The sequence below is a fragment of the Giraffa tippelskirchi genome, chromosome 11 (assembly GCF_054371585.1).
Source record: "Giraffa tippelskirchi isolate mGirTip1 chromosome 11, T2T-mGirTip1v1.2.pri, whole genome shotgun sequence".
NCBI lineage: Eukaryota > Metazoa > Chordata > Mammalia > Artiodactyla > Giraffidae > Giraffa > Giraffa tippelskirchi.
In genome coordinates this window covers 23,827,893-23,842,620 of record NC_137285.1, presented here as the reverse complement: position 1 = coordinate 23,842,620, position 14,728 = coordinate 23,827,893, and the positions used below count along the sequence as shown (strand labels likewise).

Here is a 14,728-nt window from a genome sequence, read left to right as displayed (position 1 = left end):
ACTTTCTTGAGTCATGGAATGGTGATCTGTCTGGATTAGGGTATGTATACATTTGTCAGAAATCATCTAATTCTACATGAGAAGTCTATATCTCATTCCATGTAAATATTACTTTAGTATAGAAATTTAAAAAAAGAGTAAGTTCGAACATATTGTTATTAACATAATGAATACAGCATGTTAGAGCAGTAAATATAGCTTGACTGCACTTTTGTCTTTAAAAATCATTATACATAGGGTTATTTGTACACATGTATTATTTAAACATTAAAATATAAAACCATATCTACATTGTATATAATTCACATATTATCGATATAATATAAATAATATAGGTATCACACATAATTATGTATGTATAATATATATCACATATTTATATATTTAATATATGACAATATAATTTTAATATATATATATATTAATATCATCATAATGTATATGATGATACTAATACACTAATATATATTAATGTATTAAAATATACAATACATGAATACAGTTATAACACTGATGATATTGAGGAGGGCATGGCAACCCACTCCAGTATTCTTGCCTGGTGAATTCCATGGATTAAGGAGCCTGGAGGGCTACAGTTCATGGGGTTGCAAAGAGACAGACATGACTGAAGCAACTTAGTACACAGAGCACAATATTGGTATTGTACATAAATTTATGAAAAGCATTAATATACTTATATATATATAGTTATATATATATAACTATATATATAAAAGTATATATATAAAACTATTGAGAAAGATATATCAATATTTGGCAGAAAATAACAAAATTCTGTAAAACAATTATCCTTCAATTGAAAAATAAATAAATTTTTAAAAAAGATAAATCAAAACACTAATAGCAGTTCCTCTTGGGTGCTGAGATTTCAAGTGGCTTAAAATTTTGTTTCTCAATCTGCTATCCTTTTCAAAAATGTTTTATCGTGGTGACTTCCTATGTGTGCAGATAATAAAGATACATCAAATGAACACAGGAGGTCAGCATCCTTAATAAGAACAGCTGTCACATGATACTAAACATCTGAGGGGTTGTCCCAAGAGCAGCATCAGAAAGGCTGCTGTTACTCTTCCTCTCGCATTCCGTCTGCATCCCCAAGTTCATGCGGATGAGACCACTGATGGGGAGAAACAAAGCTTGTTCTAATTGTGCCTTGCCCCTTCCCACTGTTTCACCCAGTTTCTTTGACTCTGACAGCTCCTTCTTCGAAACCACATGAACCTAGCAAGAAACTGACGCATTGACAAGATGCACGTGTCAGAGTCCTACTGGAGGATCTCATCTCTTACCTGAACGCTGAAGAAAAGCATCCCAGTTAAAAGTGGCGTTCGGCACTGTTGCAATTCCTGGGTCAAAGGAAAGAGGACAGAAGAAAGTTCACGTGGTTGAAACATAGCCGGTTATTTTGTGTTGACATTTTAAAAACTGTCACACTCAGCTCTCATACAGAATTAAAGTTCCTAGGGCTTCACTGAATTCCCACTAATCTCTCCAAGCCCCTGAGGTTTAAAATGAGCCCATGAGGGACTTCCCTGGTGCTCCAGTGGCTAGGACTCCATGCTTCCACTGCAGGGGGCACAGGTTTGATCCCTGGTAGGGGAACTAAGATCCTGCATGCCGTGTAGTGTGGCAAAAAAAAAAAATAAATTAAATTAAAAATAAAATAAAATGAGCCCACAGCTCCCAAGGAGAAAAGATACATCGCTTTCAACCCCACTATCCATTCCTGGGTCAAACTGTCTCTAGATCACAGAAAGCTTGAGTTCCTAAAAAAATTCACTTAGGTAACAAGTATTCAAACCACTACCAGCTAAACTCTAAAAGAAATTATCAGGGCTTCCCTGGTGGCTCAGTGGTGAAGAAGCCATCTGCCAATGCAGGAGACATGGGTTCAATCCCTGGTCCAGGAAGATCCCACACACCATGGAGCAACTAAGCCCGTGTGCCACAACTGTTGAGCCTGTGCTCTAGAGCTCGGGAGCTGCAACTACTGAAGCCCTCTCGCCCTAGAGCCTGTGCTCCCTAACAAGAGAAGCCACCACAATGGGAACCCCGTGCAATGCAGCTAGAGAGTAGCCCCCACTTGCCACAACTAGAGAAAAGACCTTGCAGCAAAGAACACCCAGCACAGCCAAAAATAAATAAATAAAATTATATTTTAAAAAATTACACAGAAATTATATCTGTATTTAAAATTCCTCATCTCATCCCTCTAAATCATACATGACTGCCTGCTAGCTGTATCACTTCTTCAGACAGATTTTCGTTTAAAATGTTCTGAAAAAATGAACACTAAAATGTTTGAAAATCCAGAGGCAACATTTAACAATTTATCTTGAGAGTAGAAAAGATTTAAAAATTTATGGAGTATAAATTACATCGTTGAACCACCTCTCCAAGACACCTCTAAGTTGGCCATTCACACGGACTAAACAAACAGTAGCTAGTTAAGGGGTACCTACCCCATGCTGGCCCTGGCACAGAATCTGGGTGAGTATGAAAACCCTTAAGCCCTGTTAAGCAGGTTGATTCCTCCAGTTTATCTGGCTGGAAACCAAGGTTCACTGAGGTTAATCAGATCCAAAATGACTCAGTATGTAGGTGTTAGAGGTTGTGTCCAAACCCACATGGTACATCAAAGCCCATGTGTTTCCTGCTGCACCACTGTCTTCTGTGGCTATAAACCAGGGGCTATGGAGGAGCAACAGGAGGTTCAACCCCAGGTCTGCCCTGACATTGACACACTCCTTTTATACACACTGAGTCAGTGCATCATTTCTAAATGGGGGCTCCAAGACAAAGTGTATTTGGTGAGTGATTCTGCTACTGAAATTCTCCCTGACACCACTACTGCATTTATACCGTGACGATAAGATGTGTAACTCTGGAAGATGATGAAGGACAGGGAAGCCTGGCATGCTGCAGTCCACAGGGTCACAAAAGGTCAGCCAAGACTTAGCGAATGAACGACAACAACAATAACAACAATGAACGACAACAACAATAACAACAATGTGATGTGTATATTGTGGAATTGTGACCCTGAGCTCAGCATTGGTTCTAATCTCAGCTTGGACTAAGCTGTGTTCTTCCTGGAACTATTGATTCCCTGATTTCTGTTGTGTGGGTTAGTGTTTTACTAGGTGTGTTTAGGAGATCCTGAGGGTCTCAGGAAAGGATGTCAGAAATCACAACCAGGGCAGGACCCTGGGGAGGGCAGGAAGAGTTGGAGTGGAGGCAGAGGGTTCTTAGGCCCCCATCTCAACTCAAGTTAAATGGAGAAGCTCATCCTTTTCCTTTTGTAAACATATCACTGATAGAGTATTTGTACTCTGTTAAGTGATCTGCGATCTGCATTTTAAATTATTCTTTTATAAGGTTCTCCTTTTTTTATCTTAATGATAAAAATAATAAAAATGTACCTATTTTACTATTTTCAAGCAAATCCCAGACATCATATTATTCCATTTCAGTACATGTCTCTAAAAGATAAAAGACTTTTTTTTACCCAAATATATATATTTTAAATTTCTTACCTTGACTCTGGACATAGATCTTATCCTTAGCATGTGGCTTTTGAAAAGGGGAGGAAGGGGGAAAAAAAGTAAATTTGATAATCCATTCCCATTGTTTCTTAGAAATAAAATGAAGGTCATAAAAATATCCTCTTGGAAAACATTGAAAAGAGTTAACTACACAGCTGCTCATAGACTAGTTACTTTATAAGAGCAAAGAGTTACCTCTGTTTTTAATGGGAGTTAGCCCATTAAAAATGCAGCATTTCTAAGATAAGAAGCACACAGATGTCCCTTAAATCAAGCATTATGCAATATTACAAATCCTGTAATATAATTGCTATGTTAGTTGAAAAGTTATGAAGCTCAGACAGAAAACATGCCAGGGACAAAGCCCATCAAGTGCACATCAGGCGCTGAGGCTGAAGATCAAAGTTTTGAGAAATGTGGTTTGAGGATACAAGTCCTTGAATAAGAGAGAGTACATTCCCCACCTCTGGAAAAGAAAGGAGGAAGGGGCAGAGGAGAAGGAAGAGGCGGAAGTGAGAAGGAGATGAAGACAAAGATGGAGGAGAAGATGGAGATGGAGGAAGAGATGGAGGAAGGGTACCAAATATGTTGAGAAACAGGAGGAAAGGGGGCAGATTCTTCCAGGAGGTGAGTGGACTGGTCTCAAAGACCCTGTAAGCACCTCCCCAAAAGCCTCTTTGACATCAAGGGACAAGGTGATACTTGCATGATAACCTAGATATGGGTCCCCAGAGATAAACTCACTACTCCTGGTGATGTTTTCTGGTGGAACTTCACAAAACTGCTAGAGAGAAAAAGAATCCATTTCTTGAGCTCATATTGAAACAGTGACATAAATATTTTTAAAATCAGGGTTAGACCCCCAAGATGGAAGTCGCAGGAGCCGAGTGAGAAATCTGCTTGTAAAGGGTGGCAGGGTCAAGTAGGTTCCAAATGGCTGTTTCTCCTAAGTGGCCAAAGATATGGTCACCTGGGTGAAAAAATCTTAAAAGGTGTACTTTTTGGCTAGGAGGCCTAAATATCAGCTGCATGCATGAAATGACTAAACTAGGTAAAGAGTGGCCGTCCCAGAAGTCGTCCCCCACCCTGAGCTCTAACTGAATGTGTGGGGGCGGTGGAGAAGGGGGCTCCGAGTGGTCCCTAAGGTAACCTGGAGCCCGTGTACTGCATGTGACCTGCTGGTCCACTTCGACCTTCATCTTCAAATCAGTTTTATGTTTTAGGAAACAAATTCAAGGCGAGGCAGTCCCAAGAAGGGAGAGACAATTGATGAGGAGAAGTGGAAGTTACCCTACCCTCTCCCTGCTAGATGGGAAATTTCTGGGAGAGGTACCTTCCAGCCATCCTAGGATGACGGCTGATCAGAAGTTGGTACAGGGAGACCAGTCTCGTTTTGCTTTTCACCTTAGCATGACATGTTACATTTAACCATCAGAGGCATCTGAGACCTCTAAAAGTCTTGCGTATCCTCCTCAATTCACCATAAAGCAGAGAGGCATCCTTTAAAACAAAAAAACCCTTAAAATAGCAAGCCTCCAAAAAACCAAAAAAAAAAAAAAAAAGTTTCAAAAACCTTTACTGGTTAAAACAGATGTTAACTTAAATGGAAAAAAAAAAAGGATAATAGTAACCATTTGCTGTCAGAATTTAGCTCAGAGCCCTAAAACATTCCTTTTTGCTTAATTATAATTTCATTATAAAACTGAAGAAAATTGTATTGAAATGCAGTACAGGCTTAAGAGCATCTCTTGTTTAACCAGCCCTAAAGGCTACAACATTGGCTTAGAAAATGTCTATAAGAAGAATATTGAAGCATGGTCAAAAATACACCCAGATGGCATTTTAACTTTAAAGGTAATACAATATGTTTGACAAAAACAGATTCAATATAATTCTATATAAACTCAATTCATGAAAGTCAGGCAACATGGAGTTTATAGCCTTGCTACGATTTTCGTTAGAACTGAGCAGTGCAATTAGAAATACATAAAACCCCTTTGGGGACTTCTTTGATGTTCCAGTGATTAGAGTCCACCTTCCTATGGAGGGGACATGGGTTCGATTCCTGCTGAGGGATCAGGGAACTAAGATCCCACATGCCGCGGGGCAACTAAGCCTGCACACCACAGGTAAGACCCAACACAGCCAAATAAATAAATAAGTATTTATTTTTAAAAAGATATGCAGGATTTTTAAAAATAAATAAACCCCAAATGCTCCTCTCAAGAAAGCTCTTTTGGGCACAAACAAAGATTAGTTAATTAAATGACTATTTCAACTCAATAAATAGAATAAGTTGACTCTATGTAGAAACATCTGGGTCTATCTGCTAATCTTTACCTATGTCTATGAGGATTATTTCCCCAGAATCTACTGAACCCCCTCAAGTCTGACATAGGCTTTTAAAACATGTCATAAATGATATCTGAAGATTTTACCCAGGCCAATCAAGAAAATAGAGGCACAGTATAAAAGAAATCTGCATCTGAGTTATTTTCAATCACTAAAAAGCGATCTGGCAAAAGCCAATTGGCTTATATTGATTTTGAAAATCATTCTCTGTACTAAAATGTTCTAAATACAAATCAGCATTCTCTGCTCAATATTTATTGTTGTTTCATTTGCCTTGAAATAACATGAGTTGAAGTCCTTACATATATATTATTTCCTTTGCAAGATGAGCTCACTGGTGCATAAAATGAAAAAGAAAACTGTGTATCTGTGTGTGTGTGTGTAGGAAGGGTGGAGAAGGAAGATTCTCCATTTTTTTCCTCCATTTTTAATGTCTATGAGAAACCATTACTTAATATGACCCACTACTAGATATAAAAAGCCAAGGCCCTTTTGGATAAATGCTTATAAGTATATGGGACTTTGTAACAAACTTAAATACTCATGTATGCCTTTTTATAATGGAATACCAGAGAGATGGTAACAACAAAAAGATTTCCCACTTTTTGATTAATATGACCTGAAATTAAACTTTATGCCAAGTGGAAAGCACGATAAATATTATTTTTAAAAATCTGTGCACAGTTTCATCATCTACAGGTGGCAAAAACATTAATTTTTTATTTTTAATTTCAATACAACTTCTGATGATGGATTTGTTAAAAGTCCTCTTAAAGTAGTTATAAATGAGTTCAAAGAAATCATGACTCATAAGTGTAAAACTCTCGAAATATATCACAAAACACAGAAATTGGGCACTTTTCAGGTGACATAGGTCTCTTCTCCTTTTTCTTTTTCCCCCTAGAAATTGTTTTTAAGCAAGGAAAGAAAATAATGTCCAGGGAATTCCTTGATGGTCCAGTGGTTAGGATTCAGCTCTTTCACTGACAGAGCCCTGGGTTCAATCCCTGGTTGTGGAACTAAGATCCTGTAAGCTGAGAAGCAAGGCTAAAAAATAAAAAAGTTAAAAAGGAAGGGGCACAACCTTTTCATGGAATTCCTACAACTGAACTAAGCCAAGACTTTTCAAGAAAAGGGAAAAAATCCACGAATGAGATGGGGGTGGAAATCTGAGAACTAAATTGGGGTCCAATTTCAGGGGATCCAATCTGGAACAGGCAATAAAAATGAAACTAAAATAACCCTGGGCAAAATCAAGGCATGAATGTGTAATAGGTAATATAGTCTAGCGACTCAAGAAATAGGAATGTCAACAGGAAAATCCCCAGGAAGATTAAAAAAAAAAAAATACAGTTAAATCTATGGAGTAAATAACGTGGAATCATTGGTGATCTGGGGCTTCCCATGTGGCGCTAGTGGTAAAGAATCTGCCTGCCAATGCAGGAGACAGTAGAGACGTGGGGTTCCATCCCTGCGTTGGGAAGATCCCCTGGAGGAGGGTATAGCAACCCACTCCAGTATTCTTGCCTGGAGAATCTCATGGACAGAGGAGCCTGGTGGGTTACAGTCCACCGGGTCGCAAAGAGTTGGACACGACTGAAGCGACTTAGCATGTATGCATAGATGATTTTATTCAGGAGCTTCCCCTACCTTCTGTGCCTTAGCAATCTTTTGAATTAGAAGCAATGCTTCGGATCATTCCAAAAGTTTGTGCCCCAGGTCATGCGAAAGGATAACTCAGAATCTATACTCTGAAATTGATGAGTTTTTCCATCCTTTGGAAAAACTTTAAAACTTTTCAATTCCCAGGGATCTCACATGGGGTGCGGGGATGCAAAGAACACTTGCAGTTCTATCAAGAAATCTCTGAGGGAAGCGAATCTTAATAGAAGTTATTAGAAATGATTAGCTCCCTAGGATATGACCAGTCCCTGGAGCTTCCTTTGCAGCCTATTTGCAGGGAAGGCCAGCATTACAAACTAGGGTTTCCAAAGTTGAAACAAAGGAAGCTAATGTTTCCTAAGTTTCCACTGTAGTAGAAGCTCTAATAAAAGATGTGGTCTGTGTAGCTTCTGTCAATGTGATTTTTCAAAGATGATCAGATATAAAGCAGTGGGCCATGCAGGAAGAAGTAATAAGCAATTCTCAGGACAAAAAACTTCAACCATTAGGCAAGAGGCAGCCTGTTCAGATTAGAACAGAACTAACATGGACATTGGCCTTTTGAGCTCACCTGTGCCATGAACTGGCCATATGACAGCCAATGAGATCTGTCTGGCTTTCTGTATTTCAACTTCCAAAAGAACTGTGATGAGTATAGGTACACAATGAAAGGAAAATTACTCTTTAAGTATCACCTAACTGCTTCCAGCAAGTTATTTTTCTTTAAGGAGTGCCAAGGCAGGGTAGATACAGGAGGGATCTGGAGACAATGACTCAATTTCCAAATTAAAAAAAAAAAAAACCACTAAAAAGTAACAATGCCAGGAAGCTCAGCACTAAACTCAGCAAAGAGTACCCATGTGACATGTTGGTTGTTTTGAATCTGATAATTGCATCAAGCAATACTGACTCAAGCTCACGATTTTGCAAAAACAGTTAACAAATAAATATTTGAATTTAGAAAAAGTCCTCTTAGCTGAATACTTAGAAAAAAGGCAGATGAACAGTGCAGTTAAACTTTACACAGGCCTGTGGGGTTTTGAACCCAATGGAGACAAATTAAACCACACTCATTGCTTCTGCAGAGAGAAAAGGCTTCAGTTAAGATTATATCTATACCGAATTTGTTTTTAATTATTCTGGTGAAATAGTTACAATTTCTGGTAAAAGTTTGGTGAGTTTAGAGAAAGCATTCTGAACATGGACTAGAATTACAAGTGCCCAAATGTGCATTCTGAAGGTCTGTTACTGTGGCAAGAAATCAAAGTTCTTTTTAGACTAGTTTTAAATTTGTACAATGCCTAGATCACAGTTAGACATGTATGGTGAATCAAATTCTTAAACACACCAAATCAAAGGTAAAATATCACAAAACAACAGAGTAGTACTATCCCAAAACATAACCAATATTGAACTTGAGTGATAAATACTAATGACATAGCAGGCAGACCTAGTAAAAAGCCCCCTGGGACAGTGCTCCCTTACAAAGTAGGCGGGACGTCACATTAAGGCTGACATAAGTAACGTTAAAAAAATAATGACCAGCCCAAACAAGGCATTCCAATTAAAAGAGATAAAACTTTCTTTATCGAAATCCAATCAACTAATTTGTGCAGAGTCAGAGAGAGGCGGATAGATGATCATAAACACAGCGTCCAAAATCATGTTTCTTTTTTTTCTCATTGCCTTTTTTTTTTAATTGAAGTATAGCTGATTAGCAGCATTGTATTCATTTCAAGTATACTGCAAAGTGATTCAGTTATACATACATATATATTTTTTTTTTTTCAGATTCTTTTCCCTTTTAGGTTACTACAAAATATTGAGATAGTTCCCTGTGTTATACTGTACATCCCAAAATAACATTTCCAAAGGAACATCCTAGCTTTCTCAGAGGGCTGAAATTAGCTGGTTTGCAAAATAAACTCTCTCTTTGCTCATTTCTATTATTATTTCTTCCACTACCAAATACCATAGAAGCATATGTTTTAGAAATCTTGAACAAGATGCTCAGCACATGCATGTCTGTGGTATGTTGCACTGTCCAAAACTGCAGCTCTGGGCACATGAGTCCACTGGGTCCTTGAAGTAGAGCTGGTCTGGATGAAAATGTGCCCCTCAAGTGTTAAATGCACACTCAATTTCAAATACTTAGTATCCCCCCTAAAATGTGAAATGTCTCATTGGTCATTTTTATATTGCTCAGGTGTTGAAATAATATTTTGGATATAGTAGGCATGCAGTTAAGAAAGTGGCCTTGGGGACTTCCCAGGTGGTCCAGTGGTAAAGAATCTGCCTCCCAATGCAGGGAACACTGGTTGATCCCTGGTCGGGGAACTAAAAATCCCACATGCCACAGGGCAACTAAGCCTGTGTGCCACAACTAAGATCTGATGCAACCAAATTAAAAAAAAAATTAGACAGGTCCTGCTCATGCCCTAGGCTTCTAGGAAATAATCTATGTGATTCCTAAGGGGCATGTATTGCTTCGGGTGGGGCTAGCCACAGCTATCAGTCTTAGGTGGGGACTGGCATGCCAGGAAGACCACGTGATAGAAGGTGGGAACTTTGGGTCGAGTGGTATCAATCCACTTGGGATACTGGATTCAACCATGTAGTCAATCAATCAAGTCTTTGTAATGAGCCCCAGTGTAAACTTTGGACACCAAACTCAAGTGAGCTTCCTGGGCTGGCAAAACTCTGTGTACACTGTCTCAGATCAATAACTGGAGGTTAATTCATGTCTCTGCAAATGGCACTATTTCTTTATCTCATGGCTGAGTAATATTCCATGGTATATATGTGTCACACCTTCTTTACCCATTCCTCTGTTTATGGATATTTGGGTTGCTTCCATGTCTTGGCTATTGCAAATAGTGCTGCAATAAGCATTGGGGTGCGTGTATCTTTTGGAATTACGGTTTTCTCCAGGTATGTGCCCGCAAGTGGGATTGCTGGCTCATATGGTAGTTTTATTTTTAGTCTGTCATACAGAGTGAAGTCAGAAAGAGAAATATTGTATGTTAATGCATATATGTGGAATCTAGAAAGATGGTACAGATGAACCCACTTGCAAAGCAAAAATAGAGACACAGAAGTAGAGAATAAATGTATGGACACCAAGAGGGGGAAGGAGGGTGGGACGAATTGGAAGATTGGGACTGGTATATATATACTCCTATGTATCAAATAGGTAACTAATGAGAACCTACTGTATAGTTCAGGGAGCTCTACTCTGTCCTCTATGGCGAGCTAAATGGGAAGAAAATCCAAAAAAAAGGAGGATATATGTATATATACAGCTGACTCACTTTGCTGTACAGCAGAAACTGACACAAAATCGTAAAGCGACTATACACCAATAAAAATTGCTTTAAAATGACCACAGGTGGGTAACCAGAGGGCACAGGGTCTTGGCTCCACCAGGGAGAAGGCCATGGAGGATCAGCCCCTGTGTCTCTACCTTTGGCTGATTCTAGTCTGTATCCTTTCCCAGCAATAAACCATAACTGTGAGTATAATAACACTCAGTGTGTTCTGAATCTTGCAAGGAAATTCTCAAACTAGAGGCTGGTTCTGGGGACCCCCTGAACTTGCAGTTGGCGTCAAAAGTGAGCACAGTCTTTGCAGGTTGGCTTATCTTTCACAGGTTGGCTAACTCCACGAGGTGGATTAAGTAAACACAGATCATTAAAACTGATTTTCCATGTTTCCACTTACTTTTTAAAATGTGGCTACCAGAAAATTTTAAATGAGATCCATGGCTCACCTTTGTAGGTTGCATTGGACTTCTAGCATAGTATGGCTCACCTTTGTAGGTGGCATTGGACTTCTAGTATAGTATGGCTCACCTTTGTAGGTTGCATTGGACTTCTAGTATAGTATGGCTCACCTTTGTAGGTTGCATTGGACTTCTAGTATAGTACTGGTATCAAGAGAGTGCCTATGGGGACTTCCCTGGTGATGCAGTGGTTAAGTGGTGTGGGGACACTTCCAATGCAGGGGGCACAAGTTCAATTCCTGGGAACTAAGATCCCACATGCTACATGGCAGAGGCAAAAAAATGTTTTTAATAAAATTAGATAATTTTGTAATAACATTAAAATTTTTTAAGAGCATGCATGTGTTTTTATACAAATGAAGCTTGAGAAAATATAAGTTTTAGGCCAGCTTTTATGCTCAACACTGTATTTATCTACACAGACTCGAATGAAATCACAAAAGCAGTAAGCAGCAAAGGCTGTAAATCTTTCTAATCTGGGATTATTGGAACTTGATTCTGGTCTGATAATAATGAGAAAGGATTAACTATATTTATACCTGAGCCAAGCCTGCTCACCAAAATAAAGAAGAAAGAATTAAAAACAAAAGCTGGCAGTTCAATAATGAAGAACAAACCTTAATTATTACAAAACTGCATCACTGTTCAGAACATATAACTATAAACAGTCTTTCCACAAAAATCCATCTCAAAGAATTCCAAAGATATGGCTGAACAGTGAACCTTTATATTATCTCTATATAGTTTTTATTTTTAAAAACTAATCAAATAAAGATATTGAGCTGAACTTTATTGAAAAATCATCCACCAAAAAAAAAAATTCCAAAAAGCTGTATTTTAAAAAAAAAAACAGGCTCACATTCTAATTTAATAACTAACCCCACCACTTTAAACTATAAAAATAAATTCATCCTTTCTGCTATGAGCTTTTATGATACTGCCTCTGATATCATCATCCAAAACCAAACAAGCTTAGCTGACTTCTCCCATTTTTCTTCAAATGCCTTGTTATTATATTCGGGAAAGTATCTCTCTGAAAACAAAGACTGCTAACCCAGGATTAGAGTGTGACTGACCTCCTGGGTGACAGGCAAATGGCCAACTTAATCTTGAAATGGAAGATGATCCTTCCAGGAATTCCCTGGTGGTCCAGTGGTTAGGACTCTGTGCTCTCATTGCACTGCGGTGGCTCAGGGCTCACTGCGGTGGTCCGGGAACTAAGATCCAGCAAGCCCCTCGGCCCAGCCCAAAAAAAAAAAAAAGAGATGACTCTTCATTTAGGACACTGCTAGCTATTATCACCAGGACTGCAAAGTCGGCCCCAAATGAAATTGAACTATGCGTTTAACACCATTTTCTCATCATCATCTAAAAGTTAATCCCATCTAAGAATAATCATTTCCAAGTCAATAAGGGCATTAACTGGCAGAGTGACAAACCCCTCTGCTTGTTAATGCTCTTCAAATAAGAGTCCAGCCTAGGACACTCCAGGTGCCACCTAAGGGACTGCTTGTGCAATCAGATATTCTCAGTGTGTACGAGGATGCTGCAACATTTACAGTGTGATTTGTAGACCATCCCATCTGAGCACACAAAAGGAGAACTGACAAAGCATGAAAAGGTCTGGGTATTGGGCTATTTTTGCTCTTCAAGAAGAATGTCAGAAAAAAAATCAGTGAAGGTTTAAGAGTACTTATACAAACTAAAAACAAAAAGTCAATATATGAGAAATATAATACACCATGACGGCCACCACGGGCAGCGCCGATAGGAAGTTTGTCAGCTCTTTAACAAAACTGCCTTCCTGTTCTCCAATCCTGCAACTTCGCCAGCACAGCCCAAATTAAAACACGAAAGGAACACCTACCCACTGTCTTTGTGCCGTTTCCTTCATCGACTCCGTGAAAGCGACAGCAAATCTAGGAAAGCGAACAAAAAGAATGATAACAATTAGGGCAGAATCTAATTAACAGAACTGAGAAACAGCGCTCCGGAACAAATGGTGAGAGACAGGTGAGAAGCGGAATTTACAGCGTGATCAATCTTTATTAGTTGTGGTCGTTGGCTATTAAGTCTCATCTCCACTCACATCCAAAAAAAGAAGTTGTGTAGGCAGGAAATAAACAAATGAAGCTCAGCGCTTCCTATTTTTCTTGTTCCTTTATGGAGGGAGAGAGAAGCAGAGATAACGACAGAAAGCAAGATGCATGAGAGAAGCAAGGGACTTCTTAATATTCAGGGGCAGGATATGTGGTTCACTGGCTTCACTAAAGGAAGACTAGGTTGAAGTGCTCAAGATTTATTGAATGTTTGTGGACAAAGAATGTGAATGTCCCCACTCATTGAGAATTGAGTGTTTCCAGAAGCAGGACTGGATACCCACGGAATGAATCAGGTATGGAGCCAGAAAGTAAGAGAGTTAAAAATACAGAAAGGGCTTGTTGAAAGGATGCAGAACTCAACTCAAAATATTTCCGATGGCCATGGCTGGGGTGATCTGGGCACCAAAAAAAGTAATAGGAGCTACAGAGTCAAATATTGAGTTGGCCAAAAATTCATTCTGTAAGATGGCATGAAAAAACCCAAACAATCTTTTTGGCCAACCCAATAAAATAAAATAGATAGCCCTGTGTCCATGTTGATGTAACTATATAAATAACTGAACAAGTAACTAGGGTCAAACAGACAACTCTTCCTTGTAGTAGAATTTCAATTAACCAATGTAGGAGTGGTAGAAATAGAAAATCATCATTATACAAACAGCGCAGTAAAAAATGTTGCAGCAAGGAACCATTAATAGGGAATTCCCTGGCAGTTGAGTGGTTAGGACTTGGTGCTTCCGTGGTCAGGACCCGGATACAATCCCTGGTTAGAAAACTAAAGTCCTGCAAGCTGCACACGCATCATAGTCAACAAAAAAAGTCAGAAAAGTCAACAAAAAAAGCTCCCAGAAAGGGGAGCTGGTATTCCCTTGTCTGTGTCTTCTCCAAGCCTTCCCTTCTCCCCTCCCACTTTTATAACCAGCAACCAATCCTAGACACAACCAATTGTATGTCCCTTACTTAAGGGAGAAATATGGAATCCTTCCCTTTGTGTATGTTAAACATAAGCAACAAGGACCAGACCACACTAAACCTTGCATCTGAGTCCAGTAGGGATTGGAGAATCCAGTGAGATGCTCTCTGTGCCCCCCCAAACATTGGTGAAAAGATAAAATCACTGTATTCTAAGGCCATCAACTTTTTTCCAAAAGATGAGGATAAAAAGGAGAGACAAGCAGCCAAACAGCAGTAACAAGGAGTGTAGAAACCTTCGTTGGTGGAAAACTGCAAACATGAGAAACTTAAGAATCAAACAAAGAACATCT

General features: G+C 39.0%; 1 protein-coding gene across 2 annotated transcripts in view; it reads right to left on the bottom strand.

The window, feature by feature from the left end:
- GLT1D1 (glycosyltransferase 1 domain containing 1) overlaps window positions 1–14,728 on the bottom strand; it is a 104,077-nt gene that overhangs the window by 57,723 nt on the left and 31,626 nt on the right. Inside the window, exons 4-6 of one of the 2 annotated variants that reach the window (XM_081544709.1) lie at window positions 13,229–13,280; window positions 3,558–3,594; window positions 1,311–1,367 (exon numbers count right to left, since the gene is read on the bottom strand). In XM_081544709.1, the coding sequence (XP_081400835.1) occupies window positions 1,311–1,367; window positions 3,558–3,594; window positions 13,229–13,280 (146 nt within the window). The remainder of the gene's footprint in view (window positions 1–1,310; window positions 1,368–3,557; window positions 3,595–13,228; window positions 13,281–14,728) is intronic. The other variant, XM_081544710.1, reaches the window with a different exon arrangement.